Source organism: Erigeron canadensis, chromosome 7, assembly GCF_010389155.1.
Source record: "Erigeron canadensis isolate Cc75 chromosome 7, C_canadensis_v1, whole genome shotgun sequence".
Taxonomy (NCBI): Eukaryota; Viridiplantae; Streptophyta; class Magnoliopsida; order Asterales; family Asteraceae; genus Erigeron; species Erigeron canadensis.
In genome coordinates this window covers 3,989,276-4,012,192 of record NC_057767.1, presented here as the reverse complement: position 1 = coordinate 4,012,192, position 22,917 = coordinate 3,989,276, and the positions used below count along the sequence as shown (strand labels likewise).

At 33.8% G+C, this 22,917-nt stretch overlaps 1 protein-coding gene, 1 long non-coding RNA gene and 1 pseudogene across 2 annotated transcripts; all 3 read right to left on the bottom strand.

Annotated features, from left to right (window-relative positions):
* Window positions 1-848: 848 nt before the first annotated feature.
* LOC122608774 lies at window positions 849-11,991 on the bottom strand (annotated as a pseudogene).
* Window positions 11,992-19,393: 7,402 nt separating this feature from the next.
* LOC122608524 lies at window positions 19,394-20,541 on the bottom strand. Its single transcript, XR_006325238.1, has 2 exons — window positions 20,234-20,541; window positions 19,394-20,137 (listed from the first exon to the last, which is right to left on the bottom strand). It is a non-coding gene; the product is annotated as an uncharacterized LOC122608524 (long non-coding RNA).
* A 978-nt stretch (window positions 20,542-21,519) lies between these two features.
* LOC122608772 lies at window positions 21,520-22,879 on the bottom strand. Its single transcript, XM_043781861.1, has 2 exons — window positions 22,027-22,879; window positions 21,520-21,767 (listed from the first exon to the last, which is right to left on the bottom strand). The coding sequence occupies exons 1-2, from the start codon at window positions 22,877-22,879 to the stop codon at window positions 21,520-21,522; spliced, it is 1,101 nt and encodes a 366-aa protein (XP_043637796.1).
* Between the last annotated feature and the right edge of the window lie 38 nt (window positions 22,880-22,917).

Here is a 22,917-nt window from a genome sequence, read left to right as displayed (position 1 = left end):
TTGGGCCTAAGACCCTAAAACCTAGTTTGAAAAATCCTGGTCTTAGGCTTAGTTGAGACCAAAATTTGCATATTGATCCAATATACGAGTAATATACTTTCACAAATAACAAACAAAACAAATAACCAATAAATGAAAAGAAAACCGGTCCGGCTAGCCAAGTTCAAGACAACTACCCCAAATAAGGCGTTTTCTGTTAGTAAGGTGTGTGCTTATAAGAGTCCTGGGTGTGCATCCCAAGCACCAAGGACAGAGGACACCATTGACATGGAGCGTCCTCTCGTTGCATTTTGAGGGGGGGGGTCCACTCCAAGACTCTGCAAGACGACACGCATGTGGGGTAGAAGCAGACTAATGTGAGGTAGGAGAGAACTAATGTGGGGTAGCATGTGGGGTAGAAGTTTGTCTTATAGGCAAAGAAGGCTTGAGGGGAGTCCCGAGTGGTGTGACGCTGACGTGGCAGTGAAGAAATCCTGAAGACGGTGTCCTTATAAGGAAAGGCCTAAGAGCAGTTTTTGTTTGTTTGGTCAGTTTAGTCTCATGGGTGAACCTCCGTGGTCACGAGGAGGTATATTAGTTTAAGGGGGAGTGTTGATTATTAACCTAAACTTTAGGTTAATTGTGTCGAGTCCGAAAAGTATGTTAGGGTCTAATACGTATATGTGTCAAATATAAGGGGCTGTCTACGTAAATGTAAAAGGGCATCCTTGGCACCCATTCAACGAACCGATATGACTGTTAGAGACACCCCTTAGAAAACTATATATATGTGTCGTATATACACAAAAGGGTGTGTGTGTGTGTCTGTACGATGAAAGGGTCACATACCCAATGAAAGTCTGTACATTTATATAAACAAATTCTAAGTATTAATCGAATAAAGTGTTTATACATACATGTGATTTATTGCAAGATTAATTGCTAACACTTATTCCTAAATAAATTACACCTATATATATATAAAGTTTGAACGTTCCAATAATTAATTTTCTTGGAGAGATATACCAGCTCGAGGTACGTGACGTGCATATGCAGATGCACAACTATGATGAATTGCAAACTTGCACTCGAAGCACTTAAGGATCATCTTGTATTGTAATTGGTCATCGCACACTCTGCACGGACCATCATCTGGTATCCCTTGATCAAAGGTGAAACGGTGTGGATGACCACCGATCTCAAAACTCCCTCCAAACTTTACATTCAAAAACTCAAACACGGACTTCTGATAATACTTGCCATATATTACAGCTTTCTCGGATTGTAGAATCAGGGGTGCGCACGCAGAATGCATAGATGTGTCACATGTGCTACAATGATAGAACCAACAACGAGGGTTAAGTTCCTCCTCACAAATGTCACAAAAGTATTCGCTTGCAGCATGGTTCATAGCTGGCTCGTATCTCAGGCTCAATGGATGCTTATCATATTTATGCCTTACTATTTTGGGCAGTAAGAGAGCACACCTGGTATGCAAGTAGAATTTGCAAGCTGGGCAATGGTACACAGGGTCGTTCGGTTTAAGAGACCAGAAGCATCCAACGCAAAAGTAGCGTTGTTGTTGGGAAGAAGCATACTTTACTAGTGAGAGGAGATGATTCGGGTGAGCTTCATGTGTGATTTCTTTGGGTAAAAAGGCACAATTTATATCAACATAATAACCACAAGTCGTGCATCCATATGCGAAACCATTGGAAGGTAACTCGCAAATGCCACACGTGAAGTAGATACCGCCAGTAAGATTTTTATCAGGGGTTCTTGTACCGATCAGAGAAAGTACTGAATGTTGTGGATGTCCCGGGTGGTCCAGCTGTATCTCACGGGGTAGCACGTCACACCATGGATGAAGAACAAAGCTGCAGTGCTGAGCATCTTGAGTACACTTTAAGAAGGGCACCATCGTGATTGGCTTCACACATCCATCACATAACAACTGGATTTTTTCCATGGGGTTGTGAAGAGAAACCGATTTGCTACCGAGTGATGTTTGTTTGCTGAACAAAACCAGCAGGTGTTGATGACCAAAGCTTCTGAACATCTTGCCATCGTTTGCTAATAAGAAGTCCTCAAATTTGCTGTTGAAAAACTTGTGCTTCACTACGTTGTAACTTTCATCGGGAAAAGGGCATTTAAGAAGATTAGGATAACCATCATCTTGGAAATTTTTAACAGTTTTTCCATAGGCTGAAAAATGACAATGAGAAGTAAACAACTTCAATTTCTTTTAAATTAAAACACCTTATGATATTTAAATTGACTTTTTTGTTTTTACTCGTAATTTAAATGTGAAACGTTATAAAAATATATGTTGCAGAAAAATAAAATTCAAAACCTTATAACTGTTTGTTCACATATGAATGAAAACATGAACAAATTCATTCACAAGTTCACAAAATAATACTTTGAAGATTTTGTAAAAAAGTTGCTTCTGCAACGTAACATACATTTTTATATCATTTGACATCAGAATAAACAAAAAAACATGTGATCCAATATATAATTTAAAATTGGTTATCGTTCTTGCAAAAAAAAAAGTTTTTAAAATAAGTAAAGTATATATATATATCTATATTTCTATATTAAAGAAAATACCTTCATGTTGAAAGTTACATGGGGGGAAATGTCTAAAATGCCCTCATATGTAATATTTTCACCTACAAGGCTACAACCCTTTAAAATATTTTCACATGTACTATTCTCTTAACATTAATAATTAAATTACACTATCAATCCTTTATTTTTCTAAAATATCTTCATTAACCTTTTAAATCAATTACTTTTATATGAATTATCTACGGCACTCGACGTCGCATCCACTACCAACACTCGTCGCCACCACCACACCGTCGCTGTCACGACCACCGCCGCATCGCGCGGGTACAATGCTATATATATATATATATATATATAGGTTAAGGTTCATGTGAAACTATTTGAATTAGAAGAACTTTGAAAAACGTTAAATTATAAATTGATGTTCATATGTGAATGTATTTGTGAACAAATTCGTTCACATATGAACAGATCAAGTTTTATTTAATAACTAGCCAATCAACCCGCATATTATGCGGGCACTTGAATAAAATTTGATTTTGTAATGATACACCATTATATTACGTTGAACACTATCATATTATATATTTTGATTAAGCGACGTTAAAAATCTAATGATAACTCAAATCTCATACCTTTAACTCACAAATGATATTATTAATTTTGATCTACATATTTGTTTCCAATTTTAATAGAAACCTTCCATGATTATCTACTAAAAATATTTTAAAGTCATGATATCTTGGAATAAATTAATTTTCATTATTCTTTTTTTTCTCACTTTAAATATTATTGGATGATGTCATAAAAAAATATCAAAATTATATATCAAGAAGTATCTTTTAAAATAAAATGACATCATCACAATCTTTTTTTAATAATATAATAGATAACAATATTCATAGGGGAACAATTATCACGTGAACCTTACCATATGAGAAGTGATATTTGTACTACCAAACTTAATTAATTTACCACACTCTACAAGTTTTACAATACACTGTACAAATAGTTAATACATAAGTGGTAAATCAATCAACTTAGGTGGTACTAATATCACTTCCTTTATCATATATATATATATATATATATATCTAGGAAAATGATTGATAAACCTAAAATATGTACCCAATGATATGACTAACACTTTAGATATTTGACACATGTAACATGATTTTTCTCTCTCTTGATCTTAGCCATTCATCATGCAATGTGTCACCATCTTATTATTAGTCATATCTTTATATATACCAATTAGACCTATTAATCATTATATATATATATTATAACTAACATAGTGTATTACTAATTATCATTATTTAAATGTTTAACAAAACATTGATCTGTTAAAATCGAGAAAATTATGGTTTTTGTTTTGTGCATCCATGTTAGATGCATATTCATAAAAAAAGATGCATCCAACAAACAACGTGATTTTTTCAATTTTGACGGTTTAATGTGTTGTTAAACACTTAAATAATCATAACTAGTTGTACACTATGTTAGTTTTATGGACTTTTAATGTATTAAAATGATAATATTAAGTGTTATCACTGTGTTCTTATTTTAAGGGTGTTCTTATCGGAGTGTTACCTATGTATATATATATAGGAGACTCTTATTTTGAAAACCTATTTTTTTGTAAGAACCGTGAGAACTCTTAAATTATGTATTGGATCACATGTTTTTTTTGTTCATTCACATGTGAAACGTTATAAAAATATATGTTGCAGAAGAAAAAAAAGTTCAAAACTTTATATATAGGCGTTTGTTTACATGTGAACGAAAACGTGAACATATTTATTCATAAGTTCACAAAAGGCTACTTTTGATGTTTTTTAAAAGTTTATTATACAACATACTTTTTATATCATTTCACATGTGAATAAAAAAAACATGTGATCTAATACATAATTTGAGAGTTCTCATTGTTCTTATAAAATAATGGTTTTCAAAATAAGGAAAGTCATAATATATATATAAGTTTTAGATAAAATAAAACAAGTATTAAAGTAAACAAATAAACAATAGGTTTCTCTTCACTGAAAATCATCGTGCATCATGAAAATCATCGGGCATCAATTACTTCGTAAATCTTTGTGCATCAACTTTACCATGATTTAAGGGTCAAGATCTTACCTTATTTGTTTTACTTTAATTCTTGTTTTATAATACCTAATATATATATAACGTTATTAAACACTTTTAACAAGTGCCTATATATAGGGCATTAGTTAGAGAGCCATACTATATATATATATATATATGATAATACTCTGGTAAGAACATTTTTAAAATAAGAACAATGATAACACTTTAAAACATTATTTGATATATTAAAAGACTATAAAACTAACATAGTGCATAACTAATTATCATTATTTAAGTTTTTAACAACACATGGATCCGTCAAAATCGAAGAAATCATGTTTTTTGTTGGATGCATTATTTTGATGAATATGCATCCAAGATAGATGCATAAAACAAAAAACATGATTTTTTCGATTTTGACGGATCGATGTGTTATTAAACACTTAAATAATGATAATTAGTTCTACATTATATTAGTTTTATGGACTTTTAATGCATCAAAATGTAGTTTTAAGTATTTTCACTGTGTTCTTATTTTAAGACTGTTCTTATTTGATTGTCCCATATATATATATATGTGTGTGGGGGGGGGGGGGGGTAGAGATCTTGAGAGAAAGTTGCTTAAGGGGGACAAGAGGGAAAATTGACTTTAATTTTATTAGTTTTTTTTTTTACATTTTTAATTTCTTATATTTTTTAAACATAAATCCTTTCCAAAAATTTGAAAAAAAAATTATAAAAAAAAAATACAAGTTACATATGTGTAGATATCTACACATGTATAACGTATAAAAAACAATACATGTATAGGGAAATTTTCTTTTTTTTTTATAATATTTTTTGGAATGGGTTTTCAACATAAAAAATTTATAAAATTAAAAATGAAAAATTAAGGAAAAAAATAAATATCAACATTCTCTCCATTATCTCCTTAATCAACCTTCTCAATTGATCTCTGTACTCTATATATGTACATATATATATATATATATATGGGTGAGATATTTTGAGACCACCTCTTATTTTAGGACCAACTAAGACCATTGATTTTTGTACACCATCATCATCTACTACGATATACAAGACTTTTTTGTAAAAACACTAAGACTTTCCGGCGACGGGCCCACCAGAAAATTATGTGTAAGTTAACTTACACATGTGTAAGTTAACTTGAGTTAACTTACACATGATTTTTCTGTGGGCCCGTCGCTGAAAAGTCTTAGTGTTTTTACAAAAAAGTCTTGTATATCGTAGTAGATGATGATGGTGGTGTGTAAGTTACGAAAATCAATGGTCCTTTTTTGGACTTTTTTTAGTTGGTCTCAAATTATCTTTCCCCTATATATATATATATATCATATGAGAGTGACTATTAAATGAGAACCAAATTAAAATGAGAACACTTAAAAACTACATTTTGATGCATTAAAAGTCCATAAAACTGAAATAGTGCATAACTAATTATCGTTATTTAAGTGTTTAACAACACATTGATCCATTAAAATCGAAAAAATCACGTTTTTTGTTGGATGCGTCATTTTGATGAATATGCATCCAAGATGGATGCACAAAACAAAAAACGTGATTTTTTCGATTTTGACGGATTAATATGTTGTAAAACACTTAAATAACGATAATTAGTTATGCACTATGTTAGTTTTATGCACTTTTAATGCATCAAAATGATGTTTTTAAGTGTTCTCACCGTTCTTATTTTAAAAGTGTTCTCACTACCCTATGATATGATTACACACATATAACTATATAAGTCACCTTGTGTCAACAAGGAGAGGGACATGAGCGGCTTTTTCTTTGAAGTCGCGCAATCGACATGTGCATAGTACATACATTTATCGCATCCGTAATACCACAGGGAATATTTGAAGCGGATATCACAAACTCTGCACCGAGGATAATATTTTTTTTCATAATCAACAAAGGGAAAGGAATAAGCCAGGGTGAGCGGGTGAGAATGAGTGAATAATTCCAAAGTAGTTTGTTGAATTAATAACTTAGCAGGCAACAAAGCGCAATCCAGATGAATCCAGAACCCAAAACAAGTGGTACAGTGATAGAAGATTCCTTTATGATCATCACCACAAGCATGACACTTTGATTTAATCGGCATGATCATTCGTCGGAGTTGGTGAGGGTGACTTGGATGGACCATCTTTTGTTCAGGCATAGTAGCACAAACTATATCCATGTTGAACTTGCAAATGGAACAATGGTATCCAAAAAACCTCTCATCCTGCTGGGTACGATTGCAGACATCACACCCATTAATTGTTTGATGATACCACGAATCGGAGGATTCGTTGATCAAGGTAAGATTGTGGGCTCGATGAAACTGATGATTTTGTAAAGTTAAGGGTAATTCTGCACAGAATTTGTGCAGCGAGTAGTTACACTCCTTGCAGTGATAGTAACACAAATGAAATGAGTAGATATCTTCTTTGCACATATTGCATTTGCCACCATGCTGCTCTAATACTACCACAGAATCATCTGGTCCATCATCCTCATCATCGGAGTTTACGTTGTCGGAGTCTTCGTCTTTGTGGTGGTTTTCCGTACGCAGATAGACAAGGCTAAGTGGATGTTCATGGTGAGGGAAGTCTTTAAGTTGCTCCATTGTGCATAACTAAGTCCCTGAAATCTGTGATAAAGGTTTAATTGTTTATATACTCAAACACTTAAATTATTTAGATTCCTCAAAAGTACTAGTACTAATAGCACTTACCATACATATATATGACATGTTTATGTACACTTTTCATCCACTAAGGTTCAAACGCGACATGAATGTTCAAACGAAAATCACCTTTTAATATATTTACAATATGAACTTTTAAGCAATGTTTTGATACTTATGTGTCCATGTTGTTTTCTCCAAAAATGTAGTTTTATTAATATGAAAGGAAAAAATTTACTTCGTGAACTTTTCATCATGAGACATATATAGTAAACATTTCATCTGCACACTCACCCAATTTTGAAACTATTATAGTAGGAAATAGTAGCCATTGATAAAGGCTTGTCAACAAAGAATATAATAATAAACTTAATTTCATTAATCTATATATACCTCTTCAACTATATACTTCTAAACTATATTATCAGTATACCACAACAATTTATTGAGTCGTCATACGGGATCTAAACTATTATATATATATAACTATAATTATATATGGCCTTTCATTTTGAATATATTTTTATTTAAAAATTGTATGTGAAGATTGTGAACATGCTATTCATCAAACTAAAATTAAAAAAATAAGTATTGAGAAGTATAATAATTTCCTTTATAAACATAATTTTGACGATATCAGTGTCCTTCGCTTTTTCCATAAACCGAAATTCTATTTTATATTTTTCTATACATCTGCCGAGAACATTCACCCATAAATTAACTGCATGCGAAAAAGGGTGTCCTATACCACGTAACAATATTTAGAAAAGTCTAAAATTTCTCTGAAAATCAATTAGAAGCATATCTCTTCTCTTATATAAATAAAAAAGATTTTGATAACATAAGATTTTAAAAAAAATTATATATGTGTTAATTCCACACATTTTTATTGATATATTTAGTGACTTTTAATATAATTTTGACATCAACTTTTATAACAAGCTTTTTAATTTAATATGTGTAACTTACTCATTTAAAATTGCAAAATATCTAGTTATGTTTGAAATGTATCATCTTAATATGGAGTTATATACAATTAATATTAATAATAAAGAATATTATTGATTAATAAATTTTATATTAATAATAACTTTTGACAGCTATATATAGATGTTTGCAATTTCAACATTTACTTTCTCAAAATGCCTCATGTCAATTCTATATTTACCTATCTATACTATATTATAAAACAAAAAACCTTTGTTTAAATTTTAAGTTTCAACATTTACTTTCCCAAAATGTCCCTTGTCAATTCTATATTTACCTAAAATAACTATATTACTCTTTCTCTCACTTCAAATTTCAACCAATCATTTTTTTTCTCTCCTCCATAAATTATTTATTCCTCTAATTCATTCAAAATCTTTTATCTCAAAAATCGTACATCGATAAATTTTAAAAATCATATGGGTGTTCTTAAAATTTCATGCTCTTTTCATTTGAGATGTCATTCGATATATTCTCGACGAATTTTTAAATCCGTGGGCGGAACCCATATGGTTAAAGCATTTGGCTATCACACTCTATGACTTATCACACTTTATGACCTATCACCCCCACCATCTCACCGCCGTAACGCGCAAATACTTACTCTCGTCTATATATATATATAGGGAAAAGTGAGTATGGGGTTGTTCCACATCTAAGCTTAGATGGAAACCTCTCACATACAAATATTTTAATATTTATTTGAATTTTAAATAAATACATGCCCCATGATTTTTATGATTATAAAAACCAAATGTGAGGGGTTTTCCATCTAAGCTTAGTTGGGGGACAACCCCATACTCACTTCCCCATATATATATATATATGGTAAGGTTCAATTAAGAACCATTTAAAATGGAAGAACCATGAGAACCACTATATTATAACTTGATGTTCATATGTGATAGGTATATGTGAATATATGCGTTCACATAAGTTCATTTGAGAACCATTCATATATGAACATAGGTAATATTAGTTATAACTTGACATGTTCAAATGTGCATGAATTTGTTCACATAGACTATTCACATATGAACACCAAGTTATAATTAAAAGGTTCTCATAGTTTTTCCAATTCAAATGGTTCTCATTTGAACCTTTGCCTATATATATATATATATATATATAATTATGATTTAAGAAAAAACCTAATCTCAAAACTCTACATCCCTTTATGTGTTTATTTGTGTATAAAAGCTAACTAAGTACCATCTTGGCATATCTATTATACTAGAAAACTATATACAATAATCATCAAAAGAAGATATGTAAGAAAAAAGAGCATGCATGTTTTATTGCAGAATCAGATGAAACTTGTTATTCATATAGCAGCAAAATGCATTTAAAAACTCCAGAATGACTGACGTATCATTTATAGATTAGAATATATATATATTTTTTAACGGCTATAGATTAGAATATTACCATATAGATTAGAACCTTAACATGAAATGAGTAAGATTTTATGAAAAGTATTGCTTCAAAATCAAATGTGGTAGGAATAAGTATATGTATATATGATAGGATTTTGACAAAATGATATGATTTTGTTTGAATTTTAAAGATGTATTCTAAACAAACTAAAAGGTTTAAATTTTAAGATGTATTCTGAAAAAACTACAAAATCTCAAACAAAATAATGAAATATACATATACTTTACTTACAATTGCACTCCCCTTTATGCATTTATTTATGCTTAAAGTCTAAATATGCACCATCTTTTTGTATTTAATATGCTAGAAAACTATATACAAGGATCTTGAAAATAAAACAAAAAGAAGAAAAAGAGACATACATGTATTTATTGCAAATAAAACTTTTTCTTCGTGATAGCAAGTTGGATATGTATGTTGAAAATGATTGTTGTTTCATTTATAGTATATAAAATTTCAAATGAATCAGTAAGAATATAAGAAAGGTATTACTTCAAACTGTAGATATTTGATTCTCAATAACCCAAGTGTGGAAAGGAATGGAAAGAATATAAGATAAGAATTGATTCAATCATAGAGACAGTTGATCATTCTTCACAACCAAATGTGGAAGAATTGAGTAAGAACATATAAAAGGAATTGCTTCAAAACATTTGATTAACAACCAAATATTAACGGAAGAAGTAAGAACATAAGAAAGGAATTCCTTTAAAATGTAAACATTATTTGATTCTCAATCACTAATATTACATTTATACAACACTTTAACGTACCTCTAAGTTATTATAATTTTTCTTTGTAATTTATGCTCTAATATTTAATGTGTACAATTTCAACTTATAATTTTACTGTACAAAGTTTTTATATTTTTTCAAAATTTTTCTTTATTTTTTTATAACAACGTGTTATATGGTTAGTGACTCGAACTCTATATATATCAGTGACATCTAAGTGGACAGTATGCTAGAGATTGAAATTCGAAAGCACTCCTGGAGGAAAAGGATGTGGTAACACGACCGCACGTGTCTGAAGAGAATGTCCGGGATAAATAGGAAATTGAGATTCGATTTCTGGTCTCCAAGCCAACCATTTCCTCCCAAAACCCCAAAGAGGGCCATCAATTGTATTCAATGGTTGGAAAAGATAGGTGATAGGTGATTCCACACTTTCCATAATACTGACGTCACTAGAAGGAATTGAAATTCATGAACCCTTGACTAATGATTTGTGACAATTTCAATCTTATCAGGGAAAAGGTTTGGTAAAGTATGCGGTATGAAAAAGTTAGGTAAAGTATGCAGTACTTATCTTAGGTAAAGCAGGAGGAGATTATGTAAAATTCAGGGGGAGATTATGTAAAATTCAGGGGATGCTATGTATGTTTATCAAATTTAAAGATTTAATTTGTATTTTTTTTTAAAGTGTCAGTACCTAAGCTTAGGTAAAGTCTGCAGTACGGATCATTTTCAGGGGAAGGTTATGTAAAATTGAGGGGGGTTATATATGTTTATCAAATTCAAAGGTTTAATTTGTAAATTTTTTTTTTAAGTAGCAGTACCTAGCTTAGGTAAAGACTGTAGTACGGATCATTTTCCCTTCTTGTTAACATTTGATCTAGTCTCAGGTAATTTTTGCGTCTTACGTGATGAGCTACCAGAAATGGCCAACTTATCATTAGTCCCCTTACTATTCGTTTTCTGTTTTGGTTGGCCAGAAGTTACTTTATATGCTATATCCGTCATGTTCTGTTATTATGGTACTCATGAAATTCATTTCATCAAAGATTATCTGTTCTTCCCTTTTGAACTTTAGAATCTTTTAACTTAAATCCTGAAATACAACAGTCAACTCAAATCAAAAGGTGGACGCATATGAAGTAAAATAATATGCCTGAAAAAATGATTATAAAGAGAAGGCAGCAACTTTAGGCATATCGAAAAATTATATGCATACTTGTTTACATCAATGGACCATAAGATGAAGTAGCTACACCTCTGCGATAGCCGATAATTCTAATATTTTTTTGAGTAAATTGCATCAATGGACCATAAGATGATCCGCATGTTGCATTGGTTTTCTGGCGAGCCTTTTCTTGGGTTTATGGTTAACTGATGCTGCTGTTGCTGCTTACGGTGGCTAGTTATCCTTTTTACATTGCCGTTAATTGCATGTTTGTGATTAGCTTGGTAGTGTTAACTTAGCGGTAGTGTTGCCGGATTTTGTTCCATTAAAGCAATAGGTAGCCGGAAAAAGTAGTTTTAGCCGATGATGGTATCGTTGAACAATTAGGTTTTCGGTGTTACGTTAAATGGGCGATAATGATATAAATGTTCGTAAAAATGGGACTCGGATGATCTGAGGCGTATCTTGGCAGTGTAAACCTTAAGGTTAGCGGCCATGGCGTCTCCGACTTCCGAAATTCCCGACCCCCAAATTCTGAGCCCAAGTTTTTATTTTATATAAAAAACTGTCACTTTTTATGTTTTCCGGCAACTTTGATTATTTTCTGGTTACCTTTTATATGTTTTTCTGACATTAGTAAATTGACAAGTTTTTGCTAGTTTTGTTTGCTACACCATGCAATTTGGCAAGTTTTGGTTAGTTTTTTGCAACGACACGTGTCTGGTCGACGAGTTGCACACAATAGGTTCATCGTTTTCAAAGAGTCATCGACGAGCCTATTGGGATAGGCCTAATTAGATTTGCGGGCGACGAGCCTATTGTGATAGGCCTAATTAGATTTGCAGGGAAGAATTGAAATGTACGTTGGCTGCACATGTTTTTATATGATGTTATTGAAAATACGCTAATCTTGTAGAAACACAAAAGAAAAAAAGAAGTTTGCCGTTTTGGAGTAGAATTTAGAAATCATCATATTAATAAAAATCAAGTTAAATAACATATATGACATAATAAAAATCAAGTTAAATAACATATATAACATACATAGCTAGAGTAGTTGGTTGGAAAAACAAATTAAAACAAACATTGCATGTATTGACTTATATATGTTTTATAACAACTTATTCTATTCCTAATTAAATTACACCAATAAAGTTTTGAACGTTCCAATTTTCTTGGAGAGATATACCACAGCTAGCTAGCTCGAGGTAGGTGCATATCTCCAAGCACATGTATGATGAAATGAAAACTTGCACTCGAAGCACTTAAAGATCATAGAGCATTGTAATTGATCATCGCACACTCTGCACCGACCATCATCGGGTATCCCTTGATCAAAGGTGAAACGGTGTGGATGATGATCACCAATCTCAAAACTCCCTCCAAACTTGATATTCAGGAACTCAAACACGGGCTTCTGATACAGGGGATATACAGCTTTGTCGTATTGGAGAATCACGGGTGCGCACGCACAATGCATAGATGTGTCACATGTGGTACAATGATAGAACCACTCACGAGGGTCAAGTTCCTGCTCACAAATGTCGCAAAAGTATTCGCTAGGATGGTTCTCAACTGGCTCATATCTCAAGGTCAATGGATGATGCCTATCAGCATATTTATGCCATACAATTTTGGGCAGTAAGAGAGCACACCTGTATCCAGGTAGAAATTGCAAGATGGGCAGTGGTAGAGAAGCTGGTTCGGTGTAAGATAATAGCCACATCCAACGCAATAGTAGCGTTGTTGTTCGGAAGAAAATTTAGCTAGTGAGAGGAGATGATTCGGGTGAGCTTCATGTGTGATTTCTTCGGGTATAAAGGCACAATTTATATCGACACGATAACCACAATTATCAGTCGTCACAAGCCTGGATCTTTCCTCCTTCATCATATTCAGTTCATCATGCAAGGCTCTGCAAGTGCTCTGCTCCACAACTAATTCCTAATTCACCTTGGCCACAGCTTCCCACGAACAACATTCTTTGCTTTCAGGTCATTCATCTTTTGCTTCAAATCTTGTACAATATCTGATGCCTCCACAGAAGTAACAAACTTAATTGGACTCCTTCGCTTTAAGATCATCAATGGTAGCTAACAAAGACTGCACCTCCAAACTTTTTGACCTGAGATCCAAAGACATCCTGGTAAAGCATTTGGCAGCTACTGAATCCAGATATGTGTGAAGCTGGCGATCTTTCTTGAACACTCGCAAGAAGGTTTCGTTATCCATCTCATTTATCTTCTTGACATCCTCAGCATTTATGTCCTCCCCTTCCATCCAACCAAACATCCCATGAGAACCTATAAGAAGAGATGCATAAAAGAAGAGTAAATTAAAATAAGGAGGCCTCCAAAGGAACAATAAAATACCTGTCTTGGAATCAGAAGGCCTTCGGAACTCAGCAGCCTTCACATCATCACCAACCTTTCTCCTTTTCACACGACCAGCAACAGTGCTTGGTACGTCAGAGCCAGCACCATTCTTCTTCTTCTTCTTTTTCTTCTCAGTAGCAGAAACCTCCTAAATCTCGAGGTCCAAAACATCACTTGGAACAAGCGGATTCGTAGAACTTGAAATTTTAGGAATATCATTCTGAGCACCAGCAGATTCAGCATTTTGAGAAGGATTATCAGCAACATTACTCCTCTGACCACCAGCAGAAGGTACTACAGTCACCTCCTTTACCCCCTTTTTCACAAACTTTCTGAAAGTCATATCTGAAAAACAAAAAACAAAAAAAGTGAACACCAAGAACACAAATACTCAAGCAAAAACACAACAACAAGCCATACCATCAATGTCTACACCACAAGGTTGAAAACCAATCACTTTCGATTTATACAAAATAACATCAAGGTACAAAATCACCCTTATAGGATTTGACTGAATATATCGACAAAATTCATCAACAATGTACTCAGGGACAGGATTCTCATATTTCTTGTGAATGCATAATAGGCTTCTGTCCACAACAGAGTCATAACCAGAAGGAAAAAGGGAAGACTCCATAAAAACAAAGTCGCTCTTCCAACCACGGATATCCAACCCCCCCTACGAAAACAACTACTCTTGGATTGATTCCGTACTGTAACCCATTCACCAGAAGGAAACGTTTGCACAATATGCCTAAACAAATCAAGTGACGGTTCTCTACCATAAGCCCTACACATAACTTCAAAGGCCACTATGCTAGACAAACCTAATGGGGTAACAGTTGAAATATGCACATCAAAATAATCTAATACCTCAACAAGAAAAGACGAAAATGGATATCTCACATTCCCCACAGACATCGATTTTATGTAAAAACCAACATACCCCTCTGGCGGGGTCAGAATCGTCTCCCCATCAATAGGAAGCCTAAAAGAACCTATTTTTTCACGAAAGTACCTCTCTACAAATTTTTCTAATTTCGATCGAATAACGGTCGATTCAGTTACTTTTATTCTAGTTTTCGACATCAAAAGAACTACGAGAGTGGTAAAGTTAAAAGGGCGAAAGCAAAAGAAGAACGTACCTACAGGAGTGATCGGAAGATAATAACGCCAGAAACCCTAGGAGAGAGAAAAAAAAAGATTTTTGGAGCGTTTGAAATAAAAACACAAAAAAGAAAAATCAATTTATATATGCGACTATCGACGGGTCACCTTGAGATACGTGCACATCTACCACACTTAAATAACTGGGGGGTTTGATGGTATATCCCCCCCCCCCCCCCCGCGCTACACAAAGCTTGCCGCCCAAAGCATTAACAGAATGCGTTGCGGTACGAAGGGATATCAAACGTTGCATAAGATAAAAGGGAAAAGAGCCAATTTCCCATAAATAAAGGGATTTAGTTCCACCTTCAAAAGAGATAATTAAGGAAATGGTTGACGAAGTCTAGAGGCGTAGGAAACCCTAAGGAAAAAAGTTCATTTGGCGCCAACTATTTCCCGCTCAAATCATCTCTATAAATAAAGGATCAAAAGACCTCAAAGGGGCATCACAACATTGACACACATACAATCACACATCGTCTCCATCTTGTTCGACTAGCGTACAGAGGCTAGAACCCTACCTTCGGGGAATCGCCAACGAACAACCTTAAAACACCCATCACCCCATTTTATCCTAACCTCGGTTCGGTGTACAAACACTTCTTTATATTCTTAAGTTTTTGAAATATTGTTATTCCTAACCACCATGTCCTGTTGTTTATTGTTTTTCCTTTTGAATAAGCAATTAACTCAAAAACGATGGTTTATGAACTGTTTTTGTAAGGTGCAAGTAAAATAACAGATTTCTCTTAATTTCTTCATAACAAGCGTTTTCTTTAAATATTGTTGGTATATGAACTATGATGATGATGATGAATCGATTCCATTTTTCTTTTACAGGTTTTCTATCTGGTAGGAAAACGTTTTCAACGGTTCGTGTGTAAGACTGTAAGTAATTACTTAAAGAAAAGAAAGAAATTACTTAATCGTCAATTCATGGTAATGGCATTTTCTTTAATTCATGAATTCTTCATAAGTTAATTAGCACACACTCATATTCAGATGATAAACAGCTAATACACGGATTTGAAAAGACCAATTTATGCTCAACTATCAAGTACATATTCTGTTTTTTAATAGAGTTTTTTATATACATCACCGGTGTGGTAATGCATTTCGTATACAACATGTAGTTTATTATGCATTTTGCGGGGCCAACTGTGAGTTCTATCACTGTGTCTTCTATTTTTTCGTTATCAAATTTTAGTTAATCGTTACCTGACATGAAAGTTGATTTTTTTCAGTTAAGCAGCATTGTATCCAAATAAGTTGGTCACACCGAGCAGGTACTACTAAGTATTTGGTTTATCATTGCATAATAATGAAGTCGCGATAAATGCGACTTAAAACAATACATGGATTTTTAGTATCATATTTTTCATGTGATGCAAGGAAAGACCTGGATGCATTAGAGCCTGTGTTCATAGTTAGATACTTATATCATATAATCTAAAAGAAGTTTTGTGATTATTAGTGTCCAACGTCTGTTACCAGTAACATTAAGGTTGACTGGCATGTTTCACTTCTAATATTGAATTTGTTTGCTTAATCTGATAAAAATAAGACAGCCTAGATCTGCATCTTTGGAACTTATGACTCTACAGTATAAGCCATTCTTTTTTTTAATAGCATTGTATAGTATAAGGCTATAAGCCATTTGATGTATCAATATGCATTAAAGGTCATCAAGGTAGTTGCAACTTCCAAAGAGGCGCCTAGACAATTTAACATTTGTATGAGTCAAAGAGTTATTATCTAAGTCCCAATTGGTCTAGACGGTATGAGTATACAATCTGCATTTTGAGATTTTGGTTTCTATACTGAAGTCATGAAAACACTCTAAACGTGTTTGGAATGAAAATGTCGGACTTAATTTGTTGTTGCTTTCGTCTGACCTATTAGATATGACATGATTATATCTAATATTTAGTAAACATGAGTATTTTATAAATAGAACATGATTGTCATAACTACGAGGCTGACTTTGGACCTTTGCTAAGGTAAACCATTACAAACGCTACTAAGATAATACTTTGTAACATGTCTCAGTCTCAGGTCATTGGAAGCGGCAACAAAAAACTTCAAAAATGGTTGGATCTGATGAAGTGAAGACAAACAGGAGATGGACTAGAGACTGAACAATTGAACACTCAGCCTGTGGGATGAAACTTATGTGGAGTTACTAACTTCTGAGTTTGTAGTTTCCATAGGCTTATAGACAAACAAGTGCTGCCATACGAGAATAACAGAGCACCAAATATGTAGTATTTTCAGATTTTTTTAGACAACATTAGGATGCAGGAGGTAGGTTATAATTTTCTTATATTCTTAAGTTTTTCGAGTGAAGCATTTGTAGAATGGCAAAATTTGTGCAGCTTCAGCGAGTTTCTTGGGTCAGTCATATGAGACGGATAACTGGTCACATTCATAGTGTTGATTCACTGACACCTCTTCTTAGTTTCCATAGATGAGACCTATGATTAAAGTAACGACCTGTTTGATTTGAGCTGTGAAGAGGGTGTAAGCAGTTCGCATTCTCTACGGAATTTAGGACCCAATTGTTGGTATGCTCCTGATTCACCTTCTATTTATGCTCAATTAAGTGAATTTTGTCAGATTGTATGGTCAAACCAATTCATTAGTCTGCCTGCTTTTTGAGGTCACTACTCAATTCCGTTTGTTGAAATAGTCAAAACAACAAGGATGATGGGTTTAAACCTGCTATGTCTAAAGACGCTTAAGCTGTTTCAATATCTAATGTAGGCTTTTAGGCTGAACCAAAGTTTCAAACAAATTTTTTGGATTTTAATCAGAGGCTTTATGTTTTTTTCAGTGTTCATTGTGCAACCATTTCGTGCGACGAGTGCTATTGGTTGGCTACTTCAACTTTAGTTGTTATTCAATAACTTCGAAGAAGTCGGGTATAACTTCTTTGTTGAGTTTCGTTTATCTCCTATTTATTGGCTTTATTATATGCCTTCATTGTTATGTCTAAGAATACCAAAGTTTCTGTTCCATCTTTGCAAAACTGGACTTTTTACTTTTATATGATTTGTTAAGATTCATGAGTCAGCTAACATGAAACAGGTCCTGTCGGGCGACCTATAAACACAGGGCACTTTTAGAATTTTTGTAAATTATTAATTTGTTAAATAGGATTAGAACAAATAGGGCCACGGTTTGGATTTGAACCCCAAACCTTGAATACTAGGCTAATATCTATGGCTTGAACTCTTTAATAGAGCTGTCTTTTCTATGGACTTACGTTCATGGAAAATCGAAGTGCTGTTTATCTGTCTGGTAATTTTAATTAGTTGTATTGTAAAAGTTCAAGTTACTCTTTCGAAGGACTTTTTGAATACGTGTTGTTCACTTAGTCATTAACTGAACATTTATTTGTACATCGTTTGTGTGCAGCTCACCAGCTCCGGTGTCATTGCATCTGTCTAAGCCTGAAAGTTCAGCAGATGAATGGCAAGTCCCATGTGAGGAGAGGTAAAAGATTGAACAAAGGAAACTAGCCGAGAGTACCGGCTATGTCATCATACTATTCAATTAAGAAAACCCTGTCATTTATCTTTATTTTTTGGATCAGCTTAAAGTAGTCGTTGCTGGATTCATGGTGGCAACTCCCCTATAACTGTAGATGAGTGAAAGTTGATTATCCTTTATTTTTCTTTGAGTTAGGAGTTTTATAATGTTAGTTGCAAATCTACACGCCTTTGTAAGTTTGATTGTAAAATGTTCATTTAGTGATAACTGATAAGGGGCACTATAGCAAGTTATCAACTGCAAATTAAATATTTTGTAACCTAGCTACCATTATGGATTGCACCTACACATTCAATATTTCGTATAGTGCACCAATACCGCCCAACGGGCGGCATGTGAAACTCCTAGTGTAAAATAAAATGTATGCTTAATAATTTATTGTATAATATTAAGAACATAGTTTTATAATATGCTTATTTTTGTAATTTAAGCTCATATATGTCGTATGGTTATTATGATAAATAAGAAAATCATACTGTATCAGGTATAATCTAGTAACATATATAACATAATAAAAATCAAGTTAAATAACATATATAGCTAGGGTAGTTGATAGGAAAAACAAACAAAACAAATTAATTAACTTTAGGTTAATTGTGTCGAGTCCGAAAAGTATGTTAGAGTCTAATATGTATATGTGTCAAATATAAGGGGTTGTCTATGCAAATGTAAAAGGGCATACAATTATGTAACTGTCTTGGCACCTAATGATATATCCATACGGAGCTCTAGCTCCGTACCCGAAGCAGAATCAGAATACGAAGTCACCTTCGTACAAGTAAAAACACTTATACCCATAACAGAGCTCATTACCCCGGAGCTCCGAAAGTAACAATTACTCAGCTCCGAGGAAATATACAAGAAGGAGCGGATAAGATCTTTTCCATAATTATCCTATTAAGCTCCGATACACTCGGATACGATTTGGTAACAAGATTACTATAAATCTCCTCAAGAAGGAACCAAGATATTTACAAAGGAGGACGAGATTCACCCTAATTCTCTTACCCTCCTCTACAAGTCATTTACCCTCTATATAAATAGAGGATGAGCCATACGGCACATTCATGATCAACAATACATTCCATATACAAAAAACCCTGCAAAACATCCGAAAACCATTCGACCCCAATACAAACTCTAAGCCCGACGAATCAGCTTAGAATCAATAAATTATAGGCTAAAGCGGTCTCCAACCCTCTCACCGTAAGAGAATCGCAGACAGACACCCATAACCACACTCATACCTCCGGTTGAGCCATAGTGCGATTATTTGATCAAACTGCACCCATTCAACGAACCGACATGACTCTTAGAGACACCCGTTAGAAAACCGTATATATGTATCGTATGTACACAAAAGGGTGTGCGTGTGTGTCTGTACGATCAAAGGGTCACATACCCAATGAAAGTCTGTACGTTTATATAAACAAACTCCAAGTATTAATCGAATAGCGTGTTTATATATACATACCTGTGATTTATTGCAAGATTAATTTCAACAATTGGCATCAGAGCACGTTAATCGGTCCAGGGAAGAACATCGATTGACAAGCAAATCCGCTTTTGGGAATTAACCGCAAGACGAAAGAACGAAGCGGCGTTTGAAAGAGGCCTTTGAAATCTGACCTAATCGCATAAAGAAGAAAGAGATTTGGGGTTTTTCTTTTCGGTGACAATGATTACAGAAAGAGTTTAATGGGCAACCATAAATTAATTTGAGGGAAGAAAGGGACCGATTAGAAAGAAAGAATGGGAAAGATGAAACCATGAAAAACCTCTACTTTTGAAAGTCAGATACAAAACTTTTGTTTTGTTTTACCGACATCAAAAGGTCAAAAAAGGTGGGGATTTCCTTTTGACTGCCATCACAAAGTTTTCTTTTACTCACTTTTATATAATTTCAGTTTTGAATTATAATACAAATTTTGAAAGCGAATTAAATCTTAAATCAAAGTTATTTGTTGATAAAAGGAAACTTATATGATTAATAGTTGGGATAAGTATTAACAAACTTTGAACGAATGTCTAAAGTAGAAAAAAACTAAAGTTGTTTGTATTGTATGTAAACAACTCGAAAATAATGTTTATTGTATGTAAGAAAATGTATTCAACCAATTAAAATCAGACAAGTGGCACCTCTATATGGTTGCCACGTATGTTTTCTTACATACAATAAACATTATTTTAAGTTGTTTACATACAATACACAAAACTTTAGTTATTTCCTACTATAGATATTCGTCCAAAGTTTGTTACATTCCAGGATATTTATCCCTTAATAGTTTTTGTAAGTTCTAATTTGATTGGGGTTGTCAAGAAAGCAAAATTATGTTTTGTAAACTTTGTTTTAAGAAAAAATTATTTAGATTAATCAAGTACAAAACTTAAAGTAGGGGTACCGAACCCTTGTGGTTCACAAAGTAAGAAGAAACTTATCTTTTTTACGAAACCTGGTGTTTAATGAAACCATGGCGTTTCAAAGTAAGTAAGAAAAACTCTAGTGTTTCCAAAGCAAGTAAGTAAGAAAAACGTTAGTGTTTCAAATTAAGTATGTGCAAATTCTATTAGTTTTTTACAAAGTACGTCAGAGAAACGCTATTGTTGCAAATTAAGTAAGAAAGATCATTGTTGGTCAAAGAGACTTTTTAGTGTTTCGTAGTACGTAAGAAAGACCAACCTTGGTTAAAGTAAGAGAAACATTTTGTTTCAAGTAAGAAGTCCTTCGTGGCAAATAAGGCATTCGTGGCGAATAAGACCTTAGTGGCACGTAAGTCCTTCGTGGCGAGAAAAGACCTTAGTGGCAATCAAGACCTTCGTGGCAAATAAGACCTTAGTGGCAAAGCAAGAAAGAAAAACGACTTGTGTGGTACAAGAATTTAAAACATTTGTGGCACAAGCAAGAAAAGGCAAGTAAGCAACAAACATGACAACAAGGGAATGTTCGAAATGGCGATGAAGAACCAGCCTTGTTGTAACGAGCAAGACAAAGAAAGTTGAAGACCCGCCTTTAACCAAAGTTTCCGTGATCAAAGGTGAAAGTTACCGTGAACAAATGAGGTGTGACAAAATAACTATGAAAGTTCACACTAAAAAGTGTGAACTTTTATTTTTACACACTTTTTAGTGTAGAGAAATTTCCATACACTTTTAATTCAATATATTTCTACACACTAAAAAGCGTGACAAAATTTTTAATTTGTTCACACTCACCTAAAAGTGTGAACAAATGCAATATTGTTTGTAGTGAATATAAGTCACACGCACCTTGTTTCAAGAAGATGGACATAAACGGCTCTTTCTTTGAAGTCGCACAATCGACATGTGCATAGTACCGACACTTATCGCATTTGTAAAGCCACAAGGTATATATGAAGCCGGAACCACAAACTCTGCACCCAGGATAATGTTGTTTTGCATGATCAACAAACGGAAAGGAATAAGCTAGGGTGAGCGGGTGAGAATGAGTAAAAGAATCATCAGTAGCTTGTTGGATCGATACCTTTGCAGGCAGCAGAGCACAATCCAGATGAATCCGGCCGAACCAAACACAAGTGGGACAATGATAGAAGGTTCCCTTATGCTCATTATCACAAGCATGACACTTTGATATCATCGTCCCCATCATTCGTTCAAGTTGGTGACCAGGATGACTTGGGTTGACCATCTTTTGTTGGGACAAAGTAGCACAAATTATATCCATGTTGAAATCGCAAATGGAACAATAGTACATGTCGTCATGGGTACGATTATCTTTGCAGACACCACACCCGTTCCTTTCATAAGTAGTAAGCCACCATATGTCGACAAAGGTAAGATCGTGGGCCGGATGTAAGTGATGATTTTTCAAAGTTAAGGGCAGTTCTGCACAGAATTTGTGTAGCGAGTAGTCCTCGCACCTCTCGTACTCATAGTGGCACACATGAAATGAATAGATATCTTCTTTACACATATTGCATTTGCCACCATGCTGCTGCTCTTCTACCACGAAATCATCTCTGCCATCTTCCTCATCATCAGAGTTTTCGCTGTCAGAGTCTTCTTTGTGGCGGTTTTCCGTAAGGAGATAGACAAGATGGAGCGCATGTTCATGATGCGGAAAGTACTTAAGTTGCTCCATTAATTGAGCGCAATTAAGTTGATAATATTTGTTACGAG

Bases quoted from the DNA above. Each gene is read 5' to 3' on its own strand.
- LOC122608772 (XM_043781861.1), bottom strand. From the start codon at position 22,879: ATGGAGCAACTTAAGTACTTTCCGCATCATGAACATGCGCTCCATCTT. The intron at 21,768-22,026 runs GTGCGTGTGACT...CTTTGGTTAAAG, and splicing joins GTCCATCTTCTTGAAACAAG to GCGGGTCTTCAACTTTCTTT.